An 18,140-nucleotide genomic window follows, 5' to 3' on the forward strand; every position below is an offset into this window, starting at 1 on the left:
TTTCCCCTAAGAACGCATACTTAGGCTGGTGAGTTGTTTTACACAGATCTATATACCAAGCTGTAATAAATTTTACAAGAAAGCAACACTTCTGTTAAATTTCTTATAAACTTCATTGCTTTCAGTATAATACGTTAATCATACAAGGAACAATCTACAAAACTGGTTTTATTCTCAGGGTTGAGCTTGATCATGCCTCAGCTGCTAACTGATGAGACCATCTTCTTGATTTGATGAATAACGACAGACGTGAGCAACGCCAGCTGCCTCCAGGTAGAAGAGCTTCCAGTTGGTCAGTCTTGGTTGCATCTACCCCATAATTCTAGATTCAGAATTGCTGAAGTTTTCTGCAAAAGCCAGTCATCTCAGCGCCACAAGGGCGGCCTCCCCAGCGACCGGCAGAGCGTCTCCAGTCAGCAGGCAGCCCTCAGCCTGCTCCCGTCCACACAGACAGGTTTTGGTGAACCTGGCTGCCGGACATCTCTCCTCATTTCTGAAGACGGAAAAATGGAACAAGCTGTTCCTAGACAAAGACATTTACCAAGAGTCATTCAGAAACAAATTCCCCTAATCCCCAGAGATATTTTCACTGTCCTTGGAAAGCTTACAGGGAAATAAACGCAAGTGCAATGCTGGGCCCTCGAGCCATGTTGGCGGCAGGGCTGGGCCAGCTAACACTCCAGGCCCCTCATGGAGGCGATGCTGCTGGCCATTCTGCGGGGGACGCCCTTGGCAGCTTGCCGGTAGTCCTCTGGTTTTGTCTTCAACAGAGTTACAATATTTTGCAGTGTTCTTGACGGCTGAAGACCGAGGGCATCCATCACATTTATTAGATAATCTGTAAGATTAAGGACAAACATGTTTGAACAGGTCACGGACACCGTGCAGTGACAGTTATCCTTCATTCTTCACGACAGCAAGAATCCTGTCACCGTCAGCTCAAGAACACCGAAAATACCATGTGTTTGGAAGCTAGCTGTACTGACTGCTGGGGACTTTCGTCTCTCTGCACACTAGTTGAGCCAACAGTCTGTTTTGTTGAGAGGACTGAGACACATTCTGCCACGTTTCAGTATCTTCATACAACATCCTCAGGGTGGCTGGTCACCACGGCCACAGATAAAGGACCACAGTCACTCTCCCAAAGGCAAAGAGCTTGCAACAACACTGGAAAGTTGTGCAGAGCTAAAGGGCTGTTGAGGCAGGAGGGAGTTCCAGCTCACTGATGTAAAGTCAGCTGGGGAATTACGGATGGCAGGGAGGATGTCAAGCAACCAGCCCTGATCCACTGGTTTGAAGCTGAGTGCAGTGGCATTCAAACATGCTTCAAGGCGAGCTGAAATGTTCCTGCTCCGGCAGGAGGATTGGACTAGATGATCTTTTGAGGTCCCTTCCAGTCCCTAACATTCTGTGATTCTGTGTGAGATATTGTCTGTGTCCTCATTTTTGAGCCTGGCCATGGGGAAGTCAGCATCTGTGACTGACAGCAAAGAAAGGACTAACCAGCGTTTACAACAGCTGTAGCGGTCTTGTGGTGACACTTCCATCAGCTTTGGATAAGAAAATCCCATCTGCTCCACACCCTGCAGAAACTCCTTCCCCAACACATTCCCTGTGTCACTTGGCACAGCACAGGGGAAGGCAGAGATGAAGAAGCAGTGCCAGCTACGTCCCACTTTGCTGCTGACAATGTCCCCATGTTGAAAGTACTTTACTGAAACAGGTCTGCCAGAGCAGCAGGTGGTGAGGGAACAGCAGCAGTGGAGCTGATCCCAGAGGCTCTGGTAAAAAGGATGCTGGGCAAGTGCTCCACAGCAATTTCTAGAAGGCCTCTAGCTGATCTTCTCTACTTCAGCTACCAAAAAGTGGAAGAAATCAACCTGCTGCTCCCTCCAGAATCCAGCGGAGCACTTCCCAGCAGGCTTGGCACGTGCTGCGTGTCCCCACTATGGCACATACTGGCAGCAGCGGGCATCCAAGCAGAAGAGAAAGACCAGTGCCATGCTTGAAAAGATCATATAGAGATCTTTCCTGCTAAGACTGGCTTGTAAGGGAACAGTCTCAGTTCGGAAGGACTTTGACTTGCACAGTCAGAAACACAAGCAGTGAGGAAGCAGGAGCACCAGTGGAACATCACCCCTCCCTCCATGAGGGATGCGAGAGAACACTTGGCAAGAGGAGCTGTGAACCACTCCACCATGGAGGGTACCAGCCAAACACGGTCACGGTTAAAGCAGAAACCCTAGCTGCAGTTTGTTATACCTAATGAAATGACAGAGGAACCCACATGCTACGGCAACATGTGCACCGCACTTACCAATGTCTGTGGCGAGCTGCTTGGCCGAGTGCACGGTGAGCGCCGGGATCTGCAGGATGGCCTCGCAGTACGTCTGCATGGTCGCTCTGGCGATGGAGCCCAGCCAGTAATCAGCCATGTTGTCCAGCTCAGGCACCTCATCTCCTGCACAGAACATTCTCATGAGCTGTCAGAACTACCACCTGCATTGGCTGCTTTTGCAGCAACCTCTTAGAAGTTGATTTAAGTCACTTTACTGATACATTTGTGAGAGAAACAGGGCCAGAAAGAAAAAAGTGAACACTTTTCTGTGGGGTTAACGAATGGAAACTGCTCTGCTGTGGAAACAGCACATGGGTGAGGGCAGGAGGCAAAGCTGGAGCAAGGCTCCTGCTTCTGCAAGCTGTCACACAGTCCCAGCTGCTCCGGACAGGTGGACATGCAGCACACGTCACTAAAGCTAATGGAGGAGTCCCTGGGGATGGATGGCTCAGCGCTGCCCTGTGGGCTTTGGGAACTGGCCACGAGTACCTCCTGTTTGCTCCCTGCATGGAGGAGATGAAATGCTGCTCCAGCTCTGGAACAGTCACACTGCAGACCCTGCTCCTGAACCACAGTTTTAATCAGCACTACACCAGACCCAGCTAAAGCTTCTGTTTGAATGAAACCAGAAGACTTTTACTCATTATTTAGAGGCTCCTCCTGCATATTAGCAAGAAACTCTTGGAAGAAACAGTATGACTAGGTGGTAGGAAACGGAGCTGGAACAGCTTTTTTACCGTAATACATGACATCCATCTCGTGTCACAACATGACAGCTTTCCCCCAGACACGCCGAGCCTCCAGTCTCACCTTGTTCTGGGGGGTAAGGCAGTTTTCCAGCATGTAATGCCAGTTCCAAAGCAGAATCCTCTTGAGTGACAAATGGCTCAAGGTGGAGAGGAAGCGACATAATATATTGCCCAATCTAGAATAAAAGCACAAAGAGCTGAGTCACTGAACAAACGTGAAGCAAGTACTTTGCTAGAGAAAAATAGTCAGCTGCAGTAATCCATACCTGAAAGCAGAAAGCTGAGCTTGACAGCCACTCACCAGCCTATATTTACTCAGAAACAAACTGTCTCTTGCTCATCATTACACTTTGTACAAGAAATAATTTTTACAAGGTCAGTGAACAAGTAATTGAAACAATCATGTTAAGAAAAACCTGTACAGAGAACTGTTACTCCAAATAAAATCTTTGATCTCTGAAGTGTTCCCGGCAATTTGTTTTCTAGAGATGAATCTAAGAGACTGAACCAAACAAAACCACAGAGAGGAAACACAGCTTCAAGTGACAATATAATAATGAATTACAGAAACGTATCACTCCCAAACAGGGACCATGCTCACAAATTCAAGTGCATAAGCTACATAACTTTGGGTGTACAAGTACTGCCCTGTTTATAAAGTGATTATCTGTGCCACAGAGAACCCTCCCAGGTGCAGACACAGTTCAGAGGACTCTGTCTCCCCATGCTCAAAACAGCTTTTTCCTGAGCTCACCCCACCTGCCTTTTCTTCTCCACAGCACACATACCACACCAGTTTGTTTCTAAACTCTACTTTAGTATTTTAGTTTTCAAATTTACTGCACAATGCAGCAGCGTTATTTCAAGACGATGCAAGAGAAAGCCTTGGCTCAACTTGGCCCATCTATCACCCAGCAGCAGGGCAGAGGGTAGGTCTGAAAAGATGTCAGGAAACACACGCTTTGTATCTGAAATCTTCTGAAGTTCCTCAGAGTGTCCGTGACCACCATAAAGCAATGCTAACAAATACTATGAAGTAGGAAACACAGAAGAGGTTCCCCCGGCACCGGGCTCCCAGCACGTGCCCTCGTATGCTCTTACATTGCTGATGTACTCCAGAGGAGTCAGGCTGAAGTTGGGCAGGTCGTCTGTCAGGGTCTCGCCAATGCCACCAGAGCTCCAGCTCTGCAAGGTAAAATGTGCAGAAAGAATCTTTGAGTTTCTGGAGCATGAAGTCTACCGGTGTTTTACAAAGGGGTCAGCCAGCGACATGAACTGTGACTAGCCAAGGACATTCTGAAAAGGAGAAAGGGACCACCACAGGGACCCCACTGGCAGCCCTGTCGGTTCAGGTCAGATCGATGTGCATGTTACTCACCTCCATCTTTGGGACAAGCAGGAGTTGTTGTTTGATACGTAGAAAAACAGAGTCAAAAGCCAAGTGGTGTGCCAGCTGGTTGAGGCGACTCAGGGCAGATCGAGATGAAGACAACAGGTTGTGGTTACTCGTCCCTTTTTCCTAACACACACAGACACAGAAATATGTTTACATACAGAAGTCATTAAAGTGACTGAAGCGAACCTATGTCAACATTCTTAAAGAGGTCTTTACTAGGCCAGCCTAACACAGAAGAGCCTTCCTCTGCCCTGGCACAGCTTGTTTCCTTTGGGATGCCCTATTCCAACCAGTTATTCAAGGCCGAAACTGTGCACTACTCCCTCAAATGTAAAACAAAGAACCAGCATCACATTCCAGCTGTGTCAGGCACCTGTACAGGCTGAATTCTAAGAAACTCACAGAGATAATGGCAAACTGCTTGTTACTTACAGGGCACAACTATCTGATTCCCTGTGAGGAATTAAGCGAAAGTTTTACATGAAGGGTACCTATGGAACTTGACTATTTAGCAAAGGTTTAAAGTCAAACATAACACTGAGGTAGAGCTGTACAAGTTGCAGGTAAATTAAGTACAAAAGAAATCAAAACATTTTTAGGAAATAAGAGACAGAACTCACAACCCTGACTTCACTACTACATGTGACTGACGATGGCATAACTTAGATCCACCACAAGATAACAAGTCATTCTATCCTGTTCACACGTGCATGCATGAATGATCCTGCAGAATTATATTTCAGAACGGATAAGGCAGCAGAGTGTGAGTGGCAAAGAAAGTCTTGAGAAGCCAGTATGTGGGGTCCAGAATTTGAGGTGGCTCCAACACGATCTTCCCAATGTTTTCTGCAACAAAATCTGCCTGATCAGAACTGACACGGACATGTTCACAAAACACAGGCAAGATCTGTGGAGAGATGGAATGAGTCCAGACTTCCTGAGCTTGGACATTTCAGCTCTCCGTGGATCAAGCAGTGTCTCTGCAGAAGACTTGGAATGTAGCCCATCAAAAGGCTGCAGCTCAGGATGAAAAGTAATCGGGCTGTAGGGGAAACCCAGGTCTCAGCTACAAAATGTGGGCCCAAGAGCTCCCCGGGACAGAGCCCAGCTCCCCCAGGCACCAGAGCTACCTTCAGGGTGTAAAGCGTTTCCATAAGGCTGGCATACTCGGATGGATTCTCCTTCAAAAGATAATTGTATTCCTGCCAGGGATTCTTTACAGAGCTCTTCTTATCTGCTGAACTGGTATCCTGAAAGCCAGAAAAACTACAGGGGCTGTAGGAGTCTGAGAGATACTTCCCAGCAGCTGACAAAATTCTGAAAACACACAAAAACACAAAAGTCACCAGCAAAATCCTCTGAAATCAGCACTGTTGTTCTCATCTTGGTCCAAGGACCAAGACCACCTTTATGGTACTTCAAGGGAGAGAGTATTCATTGGTGGCAGACACTAATTACAGCCAACTCTCATGGCTACTGTGCAACTCAAAAACTGCAAAAATATTGAAATGAAAAAGGAAGGATTGTGCCCTCAGAACATGTAACAAACACAGGACAGGCCCAGCCTCCCGTGCACTGCAGGTTGCTGTGCCCTACACAAAACACAGGCACTCGAGTCAGACCAAGGTGTTTCAGCATACGAGAGGCTGAACAGTGCCCAGCTTGCCAGCAACAAAAGATCTACGTGCTGCCTGTGCTTGACACTCCTCAGGTTACAAGGAATCGATCAGTTAAGGCACACCTAGATTCAGTTCAGCAAATAATTCATGCCCCATGTCACAAGGGGGGTAAGAACGTTGCCAATTTGATCTGGTGGAAAATTCCTTCCTGACCCCAATCTGACAGCCCGATTGATGCCCAGCCAGGTGCCCAAGAAAAAGGATTTGTGTGCCTGGCTCAGGACACACGACTGAGGGGAACAGTCTGTGACCCCTCGCTGGCAGTTCAAAAGCTGGGGAGGGGCTGGGAGGGAATCACGGTGCCTCTGCTTTCCCTTCACCATCTATGCAACGAAACCACCTTTGGATTTGTTTTCTTTCAACTTGGTACCTATGCTGACAGTTCACGAATTAAGTTCAGCGATGCTTACCTGTTGGCCAGTTGCTGCTCAAAATCTCCACACTGACGAAGGAGCTCACCACAAGTACTAATTATCCTGGGAAAGAACAAGACAAAAACACACATTGTGAGATTTGAGGCAGACAATTTCAGACCCCCACCCAGACAACCCATCTTGGACACATGTCAGCTGATTATAAAATGCAATGACCAAACCACAGCCCACAGGCGAAGCATCCATCAAGAGTTAATTTGGCTATTAACTCTGCACCCATTTGATAACATACTGAATTTTTTTGCCCAGCCACCTTATCCACATGTTACTTCTTGTCATGGTGGCTAAGGCCAGCTCAGTGTCACTGGGAAAAACTCGCAGAGCTGTTGATATTTCAAGTCATATCACAGAATCACAGAATGTTAGGGATTGGAATGGACCTTGAAAGATCATGCCATGCGGTCTTGCTCCAGACAGGGTGGGGAGCCTCGCACCACTTGCTGTGCAGCAGCAACCTGAAAGCCTGACAGCACTGCAGCTCAGCGGGCACAGCCATGCGTTCTGCACCGAGAACTCGGGTACACTGACCCTGAGTCACTCCCTTCCAACTCTGATACAAAATCAGTTCTGAGCCAAGATAAAAAATGCCCTTTACCGGACAGAGTTTTGGAATGCAGTCCAGTCCTCCTGGAAAAGGGAATCTGACAGGACATCATCCAGTTTGCATTTCTTTCGTATAGACTGCAGTGTATTTGTGAAGTCAGATGTATACCTGTAAAGAGAGAAGCACCAGCATAAGAGAACAGGCTGGAGAGTAGCATAACCACGCGTTCTGTCATTTGCTCATTCCTTCCTCTACAGGGGCCAAATAAGAACCAGAAATATTAAAAGTTGTTCAAGAGAGACACTGTTGTTCCAGTCTGAGCACACGGATGTGAAGAACTGATCAGTCACAGCCCTCTCCAGCCTACACTATTGATGGAAGACAGCGAGAAGCTCCGAACAACAGATGCTGTGTGGCTACTTCCATTTGTTGTATGCGGGTTACTAGGAAGCCTCCCCTCCCCTGACAAGGTATGAGTAAGCCAATCTTGTTACCACTGCACTAGTCACATTTCCTAGGAAAGGCCAGAAAAAGTTTACAAGGCTACTGCTAGCCCAGCATCACTTGGCCCTTACTCCAGGAACACAGTTACAACAAATCTCATGAATTTGTTTTCTCAGCTACTCCCCAGATCAGAACATGGATAAAAAGGAGAACATTTTGTTTCCCACACACCCCTTTTTTTTAATAATGCCCATAAGCTGGAGGCATGCATGCTGCTATGTAATTGCCTATAAAGAAGGTGAGCTCAGAGCAGTGTCCTTTCCCCTTCCCTCCTCCCCACAGGGCAGCAAGGTAACAGTCTGATTTACACCTTGTGGGTATCACGAAAGAAGAAGGAGGTCATCGGTACCAGAACATGAGCTAAGCAGACTGCCACCGATACTTCGAGACGTGAACTTATAGCGAACCTTGCTCATTAGGGTGTCTCACACTTTCGGGTCGATTCGGGATGGGAGGTCACTTGTCCCAGTAAGGACACATTGCCTCACTGAGTTTTACTTTCATCAGCCTCATTTGTCTTTGTCTTACTCTGTTCTGGGAAACTCCAAAAGTATCTATTAAAACGAAAATTCGGTCCAACCAAGATAGAAGACCGCTGAGAAAAGTCTCACATTTAGCCATAAAAAGCTTTAACTTTTCCCCTTAGCAACAGTAATTGCCTGAATGAGCAGCAGGAGGGGAAATCTGCTGATTCATTTACAGTTACAGACACTTTACACTCTCAGCCTTTTTTCATAAACTCCAAAGCCCTTGGCCAGCCACTGAATACGTGTAGAGCCTCGGGATAAAAGCAGTGAGGTAACCACAAGTAACTTACTTTGTGAAGAGAGCTTTCAGCGCTCGGAGGAGCCCCCCGGCCCCCAGCCCGTCCGTGAGCTTCACACAGTTGTCAATGGCTCCCGAAGCCAGAATGAAGAGTTTGGTGACCGAATGGTTCAGCTCCTGGACACAGTCAATCACTTCCCAGTGCTCCTAAATAAAAACAACAACAAAGCTGAGCCTGACCCTTCTCTCGGTGAGTGTCCAGGCATCCAGGACACCTTGTGTAACACGTTCCCTCAGCATCCTCCAGCCTGTGACACACTCAAGGGAAAACAACGCTGGTCGCTTCCAGCCTCCTGCACAGCGACTGCTGATAAAGGTCAGGCTGCCACATCCTACACTTGCCAGGTCTTCAAGGAAAAAACAGTTCTGCCAACAGCAGAATCTGCCACAAAAAGGACTTTCCTCCCCCTGACCCTGTTCTTAATAAATTTTATCAAACCTCAAACAGGTTCTTGGTTGATTTTAGTAAAGTCTTTCTCCAGCAGATCTACACAGCGTCAGTTAGTGGGTGAAGGAGAAGAAGGAGGAAGTTACCTCCCACCTAACAGTGCTCCTGAAATCAACTTTATTTCTTAAACAAAGTTTACTTAATGGTACAAAAATATACTGCAAACAGGAAATAAGACCAAAAGATTGCAGGAGGAAAGAGAGCAATAACTATGACAAGGACTCCAGTATTCAGCAGAGGTTTCAGGCCTCTGGCTGTGCAGACACTTCTCACCAAGGGCACCGCGCTGATCTGGATGAGCAGATTTTCTTCCTCCAGGTCTCCATACTCAAGTTGATAGGGTTTGTAAGGACCATACACCGCTTCTACCAGTTCCATCACTTTTACCAGGTTCTGCTCCTCTGCAAAGAATCAGATGTTCAGTCTACAAATAGATAACCATGCTAAAACCCTTGTTCCAAGCACCATGCAGGAGCCCCTCAATTAGAGCACGCTGCCTACACAGGCTTGGAATGTTGCCAAACAGCTTTAAGTCTCAACTACACAGACTTTTTTTTGCATTTTTTAAAAACAAGGTTATTATCTCTACCTGCTTCCTAAAACCAAGATGTTCTACCTCAACAAGTCCCTCGAGAAAATTATCACTCACTGCTCCAGAACAGCCTGGGTGACAAAAATCTATTAAACACTCCAACCTACAGCAGAAGGAAAGTAATGAAACCATTTGAGAAGTGAAACGCATTACTCCCACAACATAAAAACAGGGGCAATTCTCATTTATCAGAAAGCCTGGTTCATATTTAAAGTAACTGACACTAACTCAACGCACTTAGCAGTACTGCTTCATGGTGAGCTGAACCAGACGCACAATCTGGGCATTTCAGTGCTGTTCTGTGGAACAGGGAGCTGCAAACCCACACAAAAACCAGGTCTGAATGATTATTCCTCAAATCAGAACTGGACACTAGCTGTTCTTGTCAAGTTTTGGCAAACTCAAACTAGCAGTAAACCAGAATTACTTTAAGTCCTGGATGTAAGAAAACGCCCTTATGCCCTATGGTCTGACAAGCCACGGAGCAAGTTGTCCAAGGCCTGGGCTGTCTCTGTGCTTGGACTTTTTCAAGATCGGGCTGGACAATCCCGTGAGTAACGTGGTCTGAACTCACAGCAGACCTTGCTGGGAGCAGGAGGTTGGACTAGATCATCTCCAGAGGTCCCTTCCAACCTGAACTGTCCTGTGAATCATAACCGAACCCTCCCCGCACATACACATGGAGGAACTGGTCTGACCCTGCTCTGCTGACTCACCTGGCGTTTCCATTCTTGGGATACTTCTCTTCCCAAATATCTCACCCCACAGCAAAAGAGATGGAAGTAAGAATTTTTTTTTTTAAAACACACTCAGATAACAGTTCAGCAACATACTCCATCATCTTCTAGAACTTGACATTGTTTTTCCAAGTTCTTTTTAATCGTTTCTATTACAAAACACAAATTAAACCAAGCCAAGGATAGAAAATTACTGACAAGAGTATGTAATCACAAAGATGACAAAACCAGACATGACAGTCATACTCCCTGCAATTGCCCAGTAATCATAATTTACATGATCAAGTGAGAAGCAGTTTAAATAGCTCAAGACAATGTTATGAGGAATGAAACAGAGGAAACACAGCATTAGGAATGCTCCATTAGCTTTAATTTAGGATTTTCCCATCCCTGGTCTTTGAAGGGGGCCTACCAGTTGAATAAAGGACTATAAATAGTCAACAGCTCAAGTCAGGCACAAACCTATGTAAACATAGCACCACACCACTTAGTGGTTTGTGGGAACTACTCGCCAAGTCATGACCAAAATGAGAAGACAAACATCACAGAGTAAGGAAAGCACAGGTCAGACTTCAAATTAAACGCTGAGGATGCTGCTAGGGAATAAACTACTGACGGTTCACAAATAATATTTGGCCCTGCATTTTCATTTGATTAAAACATAAGCCAGCAGCAATAAAAAATTAAATCAAGAATCCAATAGATGCAGCTTTCAAGCAGGTTTTCTCTTGTTCAGTAAGGTGTGACTTAATTCCAGGAAACTCCTTGACTTTTATGCTTTGTGATCTTTCGCAATGGGTTTCACAGACAGCTTACCCGAGACATTTCCTCGTCCGTTAGACAGAAGAAATACTAATGCTTGTAAAAGAAAAAGTGCTACATGTTATTTACCCAAGACAGTAAGCCTGCTCAGAACAGGTCTGCTTCAGTAAACTCATTCAGTATTGTGTCAATATCTTTAGTGTTAAGATATATAAATACACACACACACAAAGTTGCAAATGCCATGTAACTGGTCAACATCGTAGAAGATGAAAGCCCTCCCTGCGTGTAAAACTACGCAAAATCCCACAACGGAACTTTACCGAAGAGTTGGCTGAACAGAAAGACAAAATTCAGCGCAAGAGCCTTACTCAGGTTTGGCAGCATCGCCACTTCCAGCCCTTTGGCAAAGTGGATGGTGGCATCGTAGAGCTCCAGCAGCTTGTTCAGCCTGGCGTCCCGACCCGTCCTCTCCATGGCGGTGCCCAGGCAGACGGGGATAGAGGGCACCAGCGCACCCAGCGTCTGGATCAACAGCACAGTCACCACCTCATGGGGGTTCTTGAAAACCTGCGGTCACAGGAAAGCTGTTAGCACAAGCATGTTATCTCAGAGAAATGTGACAGGCAGTAGCAGCTCCTAGAGAGTTCCTGACAGGGAGGGACAGACGAGGCAGAACCCACAGGTCTGCAAATGCTGCCAGCAGAGCCGGGCTGCACAGCCGGGCACACACCTGGGGAACAGCAGCAGCAGCCTGGCCTGGAGGTTTCACAGCCAGGGCAGAAAACCATGCGGGGTGTGTGCTTCTTCCTGGTAAAGAACTCATATAAAATTACCTATTGGTGAGAGACAGTGATACACAGATCAAGAAGATGCCATTTTGTGTACTAACAGGTCACAGATTCCTCAGATGATGTGAGCTCTCAACCCAAAGGGAATGAACACAAATTTGAAAAACCTCTCAAGGGGTAAAAAAACCCACGAGAGGTCTGATCTAACTGCAAGAACCTCGCTGGCCCAGCACGCATGATAGTTGAGCACCAAAGTCAGCATCAAGATGTATGATATCATTGAAAATGTGCTCTGAATACAGCAACCAAGAAACCAGAACATAGGCACAGGTCAAAAACTGAATTCAGCAGCACAGTGGCACTGTAGTAATTCAAAAAATCACCTGGCAGAAAAGGGCAGAGCACGCAGTTTACAAAGAGATGCAGACTGGTAAAACATGAAGAAATAGTACTGTGTCACCAGCCAAATCACCAATCAGATGGGCAGAAGTCAGTACTGGAAAGGCTAGAAAAACTGAAATCAGCTCAGAACTTTTATTTACATGCACCACCCCCAACTCCACTAGCACAAACTGTGTTACAGCCTTTTATTGTGACTCTTTTGTCAGCTATTCTTGTTCATTTGCTTTGGAAGCTGGAATCACCGCAAATCTCCAGCAGCAAGGTCACCATGGATACTGAACAGCATGAAAAAGGGCCAAGAATTCTTCAGAAAGCAGAAGCAGCCCAGGAGACTGAGTGACAAGAGCTTTGCCCCGCATGCCATTTCTCTCTCTCAATCCCCAGTTCAAAGAATATCTGCTAAAATGTAAACTGACATCTGACCCATAAGTCACATCGAATCATGGGGCAGAAAAACTACATTTCAAGGAAACACTGAGCTCCTCTGCAGTGTAGGCCGAGCAGTTGCACCAGGCTTCATAATAAAAAGATAAGCATCTCTTACCCTTCATGGATGAAAAACTCCTACAGGCTCAAAAATATGAACTTATTTCTTCATTTCACTAAAGGACAATAACTTTTTTTGGATCCCACATCATTCTTGGCAGGAAAAACAAGCACCCAGACTCCAGCGGGTGATAGCAGAACCCTAGATATCTTACAAAGAGTGACACAGATCACTCCAATACGACCTTGAGGGCTCCTCTGGGCCAAGTGATAAAGCAATCCAGGCATTTCAAATGCCTTGTAACAGAACACATTTGCAACACCAAGAAATTAGATTTAACTTAAGATACAGATGAACCTGATAGAGCAGCTTGAATGTCAATAACACAACAACCTTGCTGTTGGTAGAACACCAGAGATCAGATCTTGTCTAGGAGCTGGTCAAGAAACAGCAGGCAGGTCCCCAGCCTGTCCTGCATGGAGAAGGCACAGAGCGTAACTGAGCGAGCACCATGAACTGTCCGGAGCTCTGAGAGCCAAGAGCGTGTTCAACCTCGTCCTCTTCTACCCGTGGACCAACCCCAAACCATCACCGCACCTGCGCTGCCCACTGGAGCTGCGAGTGCCAGGTCCCCAGCAGCGTGTCGTACAGCTCCGTCAGCTGCCGATCCAAGCTTAAGTCACTTTGGCAAAGGTCCTGCCACACGGTCACCAGCTGCACCTGTGGGGCAACAAGAACCATCCTAAGAGAACTGACAGTCCACAGATCCAGCTTCTGTTATTTCACACCCAGAACTCCCCATGCAAAGCACTTTTGCTAAAGCACAATGCCCACCCTGGCTCCTCTCTGCACATTTCAGCATAACACGCTGCTATAATTCAGCACCACAGAAGGAAGTGACTTTCAGCATGAAGCTAGAGGCTTCTTAGTTGATTCAGAGATTTAATTAACATTGGTATTTTACTCATAAAATGAGACTGTAACTGATACCTTCACATAATAGTTGAAATACTTGGCAAGCCCCAGCCCTGAACTTAATCCTCAAAAGTCACAGTCATAAGAGAACTTTTGAGGATCAGGTTATGGCTACAGAACTGTCTGGAATTCCAACTTTTAATCTTACCTGAAAAGAGTTTACAGAAGTCAGCAGCTGGCAAGTTGCAGCAATAAAGTTATTGCTGACATAGCCACATCCAAGAAAAGCAAAGCAAAACTACAAAGCACAGAGAAATTCAGCAGAACACACATATCCTGTGTCTGCTGAAGGAAGGAACACAAAGCCCTGAATGGAGAATTACTCCTGAAACACGGGGAGTAAACAAAGCTGCTCAGAGCCAGAAAGAAAAGTCAGAGAAACAAACAGGGAAAGAACAGGTTCCACCTTCCTTCCAAAGGGAAAGGTACAATACGTGATGTAGCAGCCCCACCTACAGCCCACACCATGCAAGAACTCACATGTTTATTCTGCCATATCAAAATATTATCAAAATACTTACCTTGTGACATTTATAATAATAAGCAAGAAGCTGGGGCATCCGATCGATTTCAGTGAAGACTTTAACAAACGTTTTTGCCTGATCTAAACAAAACAAAATCATAAGCGGTTACAGAGGTTGAGACAACTGAGCAAGAAAATTCTTCTTTGGAGGGGGTACGCACAATAGCCTGTACAGAAAGACACGCTTTCACCTTCTGTTCACTTATTTTCTCAAATAGGAGCAGAACTGCCTAAAAACCACACTCAAGCAAGAACACGTAGACACGAGGAACGAATGTAACTTCTTAAATTTAATTTCTTAACCAGCAAATGGATCTAGTATGAAAGACAGCTAAAACGAGCATTTCCTAGAAGGAAATAATAATTGTCCAGAAACAAGCTGCTCTCTGCAGAACTAGAACACACCTCACAAAGTCCTCAGCTGTGCTGTCAGAGCTCCTCACACTGACACCCATCAGCTGCCTCCGGTGTGCTCTGACACAAACCTTTCAAATCCAAGTTCCTCAGAAGTCCGTTTTGTACTGTATGACTATAGTTTTGTCCACAAAATACATTTGGGGTTAGAGAAATGAGATAGAAATAGACCTTGTTTTCCAAACAGGACCCAGAAGGCAGATAAAGCAGAACACTCCATAACCTGACGTGCTCTTCAGCTGTGGAAGTCACAGCGTATAGACTCCCCCTGGACACGTTTGCTGATTTGTGTTACATTTATAGGAGCTGCACTGCAGAAAAAAAACATGACTCCACAGTAAACAGAGAAAATCTCTTCAATGGGAAAAAGCCCATGTCTCCATGCATCCAGAACGGACTTTGAAAGAGAACGCAAACCATGCTCCAAGTGAATAATTCTGAGCAGCAAGGCTGAGCAAAGGACCTTGCAGCAGCACCCTTGCTGCCAGCAGCTTTCGTGTATGGTAGAGAACTCACAAAGCATATGAATATTCAATTTGCTCTCATCCTAAGCAGATAAAACATTCCAAAAAACGCCATCCTTTCTCTTGCGTAATGCACTGCAACAGTAGAAAAGAAGGCCTGGGACCTCCTGGGAAGGTGATGACCACAGTTCCAGAAGACAGGACACTTCACAAAGAAAAGCCAGCAGAGGAATGGGAGAGAGAAGAGATGTCTATGCAAAGGATCAAGCATGTTTCTTAGGAGTACAGCACACAGTGCTGTATCCCTCCTCCGCTTCCCACTGCCCATGGTCACACTCCACTGGCCTTGCCTGTCCCCGAGCTGTGCAGCAGGAGCACCCGCTGGGACCTCAGGGTGCAGGGATGGGAGGTGACACCCGGAGCAGGTGTTTCTCAGAAGCACTGTGACAGTAGGAGTTGGAAGCAGGAGCACAAAGAACATTCGAAACAATAAAATCTTCTAATGGAGAGTTTATAAAACAACTTTTAGAAGGTAGCAAGGAGTTAGGACATTTCCAAACAAATGCCCTTATTGATTACAACACCAAGCTGTAGCCCAGGAGCGCTATAATGCAAAACCTGAGCAGCACTGCCCGTTTGAAGTGCTCCTGTGCTTAACTGAACGATGACAGCTGGGCTCTGGCCCTGCCTCCGCACCCCCATTCCACACACCGACACAGCCCATGAAACCAGACCCTCTTTCCCTGCTTCCCACCATGGCCACACGTTCACCAAGCTGCAGGAGAATCAAAGATGCGCTGGACCACAGCAGCTGCGGAGCACAGAGTGTGTGTCAGCATCCGGCTCCACCAGAAAAAGCACAAAACCCAGCACCAGTAGCCTTCAGGACATCAACTCCCCACCCAAACAACATTTTACTTTTTAAAGAAAACAAACTCCGCACTGATAGTAAAAAACACTGAGACACACTGACCTACAGCCTGGGAGTTGAAGGCAGCGACGATCTGGGGGCTGGCCATGGCCTCCAGACGGTTCTTCAGTGCCTCCAGGTGCACGCACTTCTCCGAATAGTCCGGCGTGTCCACCAGCATGGCCAGGCTGCTCTGCATGCTCGTCAGCTTGGCCGAAATCACAGACACGTCCTGCACAAGGGAACGGCGACACTGTTACCAAATGTGACCTTAGAAAGCATTACTTCAAAATGACCATTTCCAGGCAGGTACATGTTTCAAAGTTACTTGAAAAACCTACTTTTAAACACAGTTTCCCTGGACAGCTGAAGGCACAAAAACCAGAAAGAATAATGGGGGATCTACCTGTGTTTTAAGAGTCTCTTCAATGTCTGCACTTAACGTGCTCCATTTGTCTGCTTCCTGAAGCGACTCAGCAGCCAACTGCATTCTAGATTTCACTCGGTCAATCTCTACCAGAACCTGAAGGAAAAACAAATGTAACATTGCCCATCAAAATTAGAGACGGGTGCCACTGATACTTGTATTACAGGAGTTATTGTTGGTTTGATTTTTAAAACTGGGTGGAACGATCATGCCCATTACAAGGAGGAAGGAGCTGGCTGAAAGAGCTGGACATGTTAAATCAATTTCCAACATCAAACAACAAAGGGTTAGTTTGAATTCTGGATTCGCACTTTTAGTATGCACTTTGCCTGAAAAATCCTACGTGCTCCAACTACCAACAGACAGGAATCTGGGCAGAAATCGGTGTCCCAGGTAACTGTCTGAACTAAAACATGACAAGCTGTTTTGAAGGAAATGCAGATTGCACTGCTCTGTGTCACACCCGCTTTCCTACTATTCATGTTAAAAGAAGCATTTTTTTTCTATCTTGAGATTACACGGCTGTTTTATTTGAACAAGTCTGGAAACTTTAGAATTTCACAAGTTGAAAATAAACGCTAAGCAAGACAAGAACCTGCCTGCATTGACTGAGCTGTGTCTTGTTCAAATTTCTTAATATCTTCTTTAACAAGGATCATTTGCTCCTTCAGGAACGTTGCCTCCTGTTTCAAGACCTCCACCTCCCGCAGGACGCGGGGCATGTTCTGGAGAGCCTGGTGGCTGGTTTCTGCAGAAACACCAAGCGGGACAGTGAGCAGGATTGAGAACCCTCACAGGGAAGAAAGGGTTTTTCAGTAAACTTGCATAATCTTCCATACTTCATAAGAAAACCAGTAAAAACTAAAACTTTAGCTATGTTTTTGTTTTTGTTTTTAATTTAAATACGTGCTTTCTCATAGAATCATGGAATCATTTTGGTTGGAAAAGACCCTAGGGATCATCGAGTCCAACCATAACCCACTCCTGGCACTGACCCATGTCCCTGAGAACCTCATCCCCGTCTGTTCAACCCCTCCAGGGATGGTGACTCCACCACTGCCCTGGGCAGCCTGTTCCAATGCCCGACAGCCCTTTCCGGGAAGAAGTTCCCCAAATCCAAGGCAAAGCTCCCCGGACCAGGGCCGCGGTCTCACCCTCCACGGCGTTGTTCACCTCCTGGATGAAGAGCTGCAGCTTCATCACCAGCGTGGCGGCGTGAGCGTCCACCTTCCCCGGGGCCTCCTGCTGCACGGCCCGGAACGCCGCGTTCACCCAGCCCTTCACCTCGAAGTCATCCGACAGGAACCGGGAGAAATCCATCGCCGCCTCCGGGCCCGCCTGGGCACCCGCGGGTGCGAACCGGCCGCGACCCCGCCACGCACCGGGAAATGCACCGGGAAATGCACCGGGAAATGCACCGGGAAACGCGGCCCCAGGCCCTACCGGCCACCGTACCGCTGCGGAAGGCCCTGCCGGCCACCGTTCTGGGCGGGGCCTCGCAGGACCGAGGCCCTGGTTCCCGCCCCCCGGAGCGGCCAGAAACACCACAAGTTTGTTTTTCGGCGGGATTTACCAAAGCCCGGCCTGAGAGGGGGCTCAGCCCGGCTCCCCAGCGGGGAGCGGAGCCCCGGAGCCGGACGAGCGGCTGGGCCGGCGCTGCTCGGCCGTTCGTCCCTCCAGCACACCCGTACCGACCCCATCCCACCCTTTTGTGCCCCGCTTCCCCCGCGGAGCAGGCG

General features: G+C 47.0%; 1 protein-coding gene across 1 annotated transcript; it reads right to left on the minus strand.

Moving 5' to 3' along the window:
* Positions 1–33: 33 nt before the first annotated feature.
* COG7 (component of oligomeric golgi complex 7) lies at positions 34–17,889 on the minus strand. The gene is made up of 17 exons (XM_065850717.2): positions 17,556–17,889; positions 17,001–17,149; positions 16,381–16,497; positions 16,038–16,206; positions 14,185–14,267; positions 13,286–13,408; positions 11,380–11,578; positions 9,191–9,318; positions 8,462–8,616; positions 7,192–7,308; positions 6,573–6,638; positions 5,614–5,800; positions 4,466–4,606; positions 4,189–4,272; positions 3,149–3,263; positions 2,318–2,461; positions 34–838 (listed from the first exon to the last, which is right to left on the minus strand). The coding sequence occupies exons 1-17, from the start codon at positions 17,719–17,721 to the stop codon at positions 672–674; spliced, it is 2,310 nt and encodes a 769-aa protein (XP_065706789.1). The 5' UTR covers positions 17,722–17,889; the 3' UTR covers positions 34–671.
* Between the last annotated feature and the right edge of the window lie 251 nt (positions 17,890–18,140).

This window comes from Patagioenas fasciata, chromosome 15 (assembly GCF_037038585.1).
Source record: "Patagioenas fasciata isolate bPatFas1 chromosome 15, bPatFas1.hap1, whole genome shotgun sequence".
Lineage (NCBI taxonomy): Eukaryota > Metazoa > Chordata > Aves > Columbiformes > Columbidae > Patagioenas > Patagioenas fasciata.

Coding starts and splice junctions, on each gene's coding strand:
- COG7 (XM_065850717.2), bottom strand. CDS start 17,721: ATGGATTTCTCCCGGTTCCTGTCGGATGACTTCGAGGTGAAGGGCTGG. Junction 17,150..17,555: donor GGTGAACAACGCCGTGGAGG/GTGAGACCGCGG, acceptor GTGTTTCTGCAG/AAACCAGCCACCAGGCTCTC. Junction 11,579..13,285: donor AGCTCCAGTGGGCAGCGCAG/GTGCGGTGATGG, acceptor CTGTGACCGCAG/GTTTTCAAGAACCCCCATGA.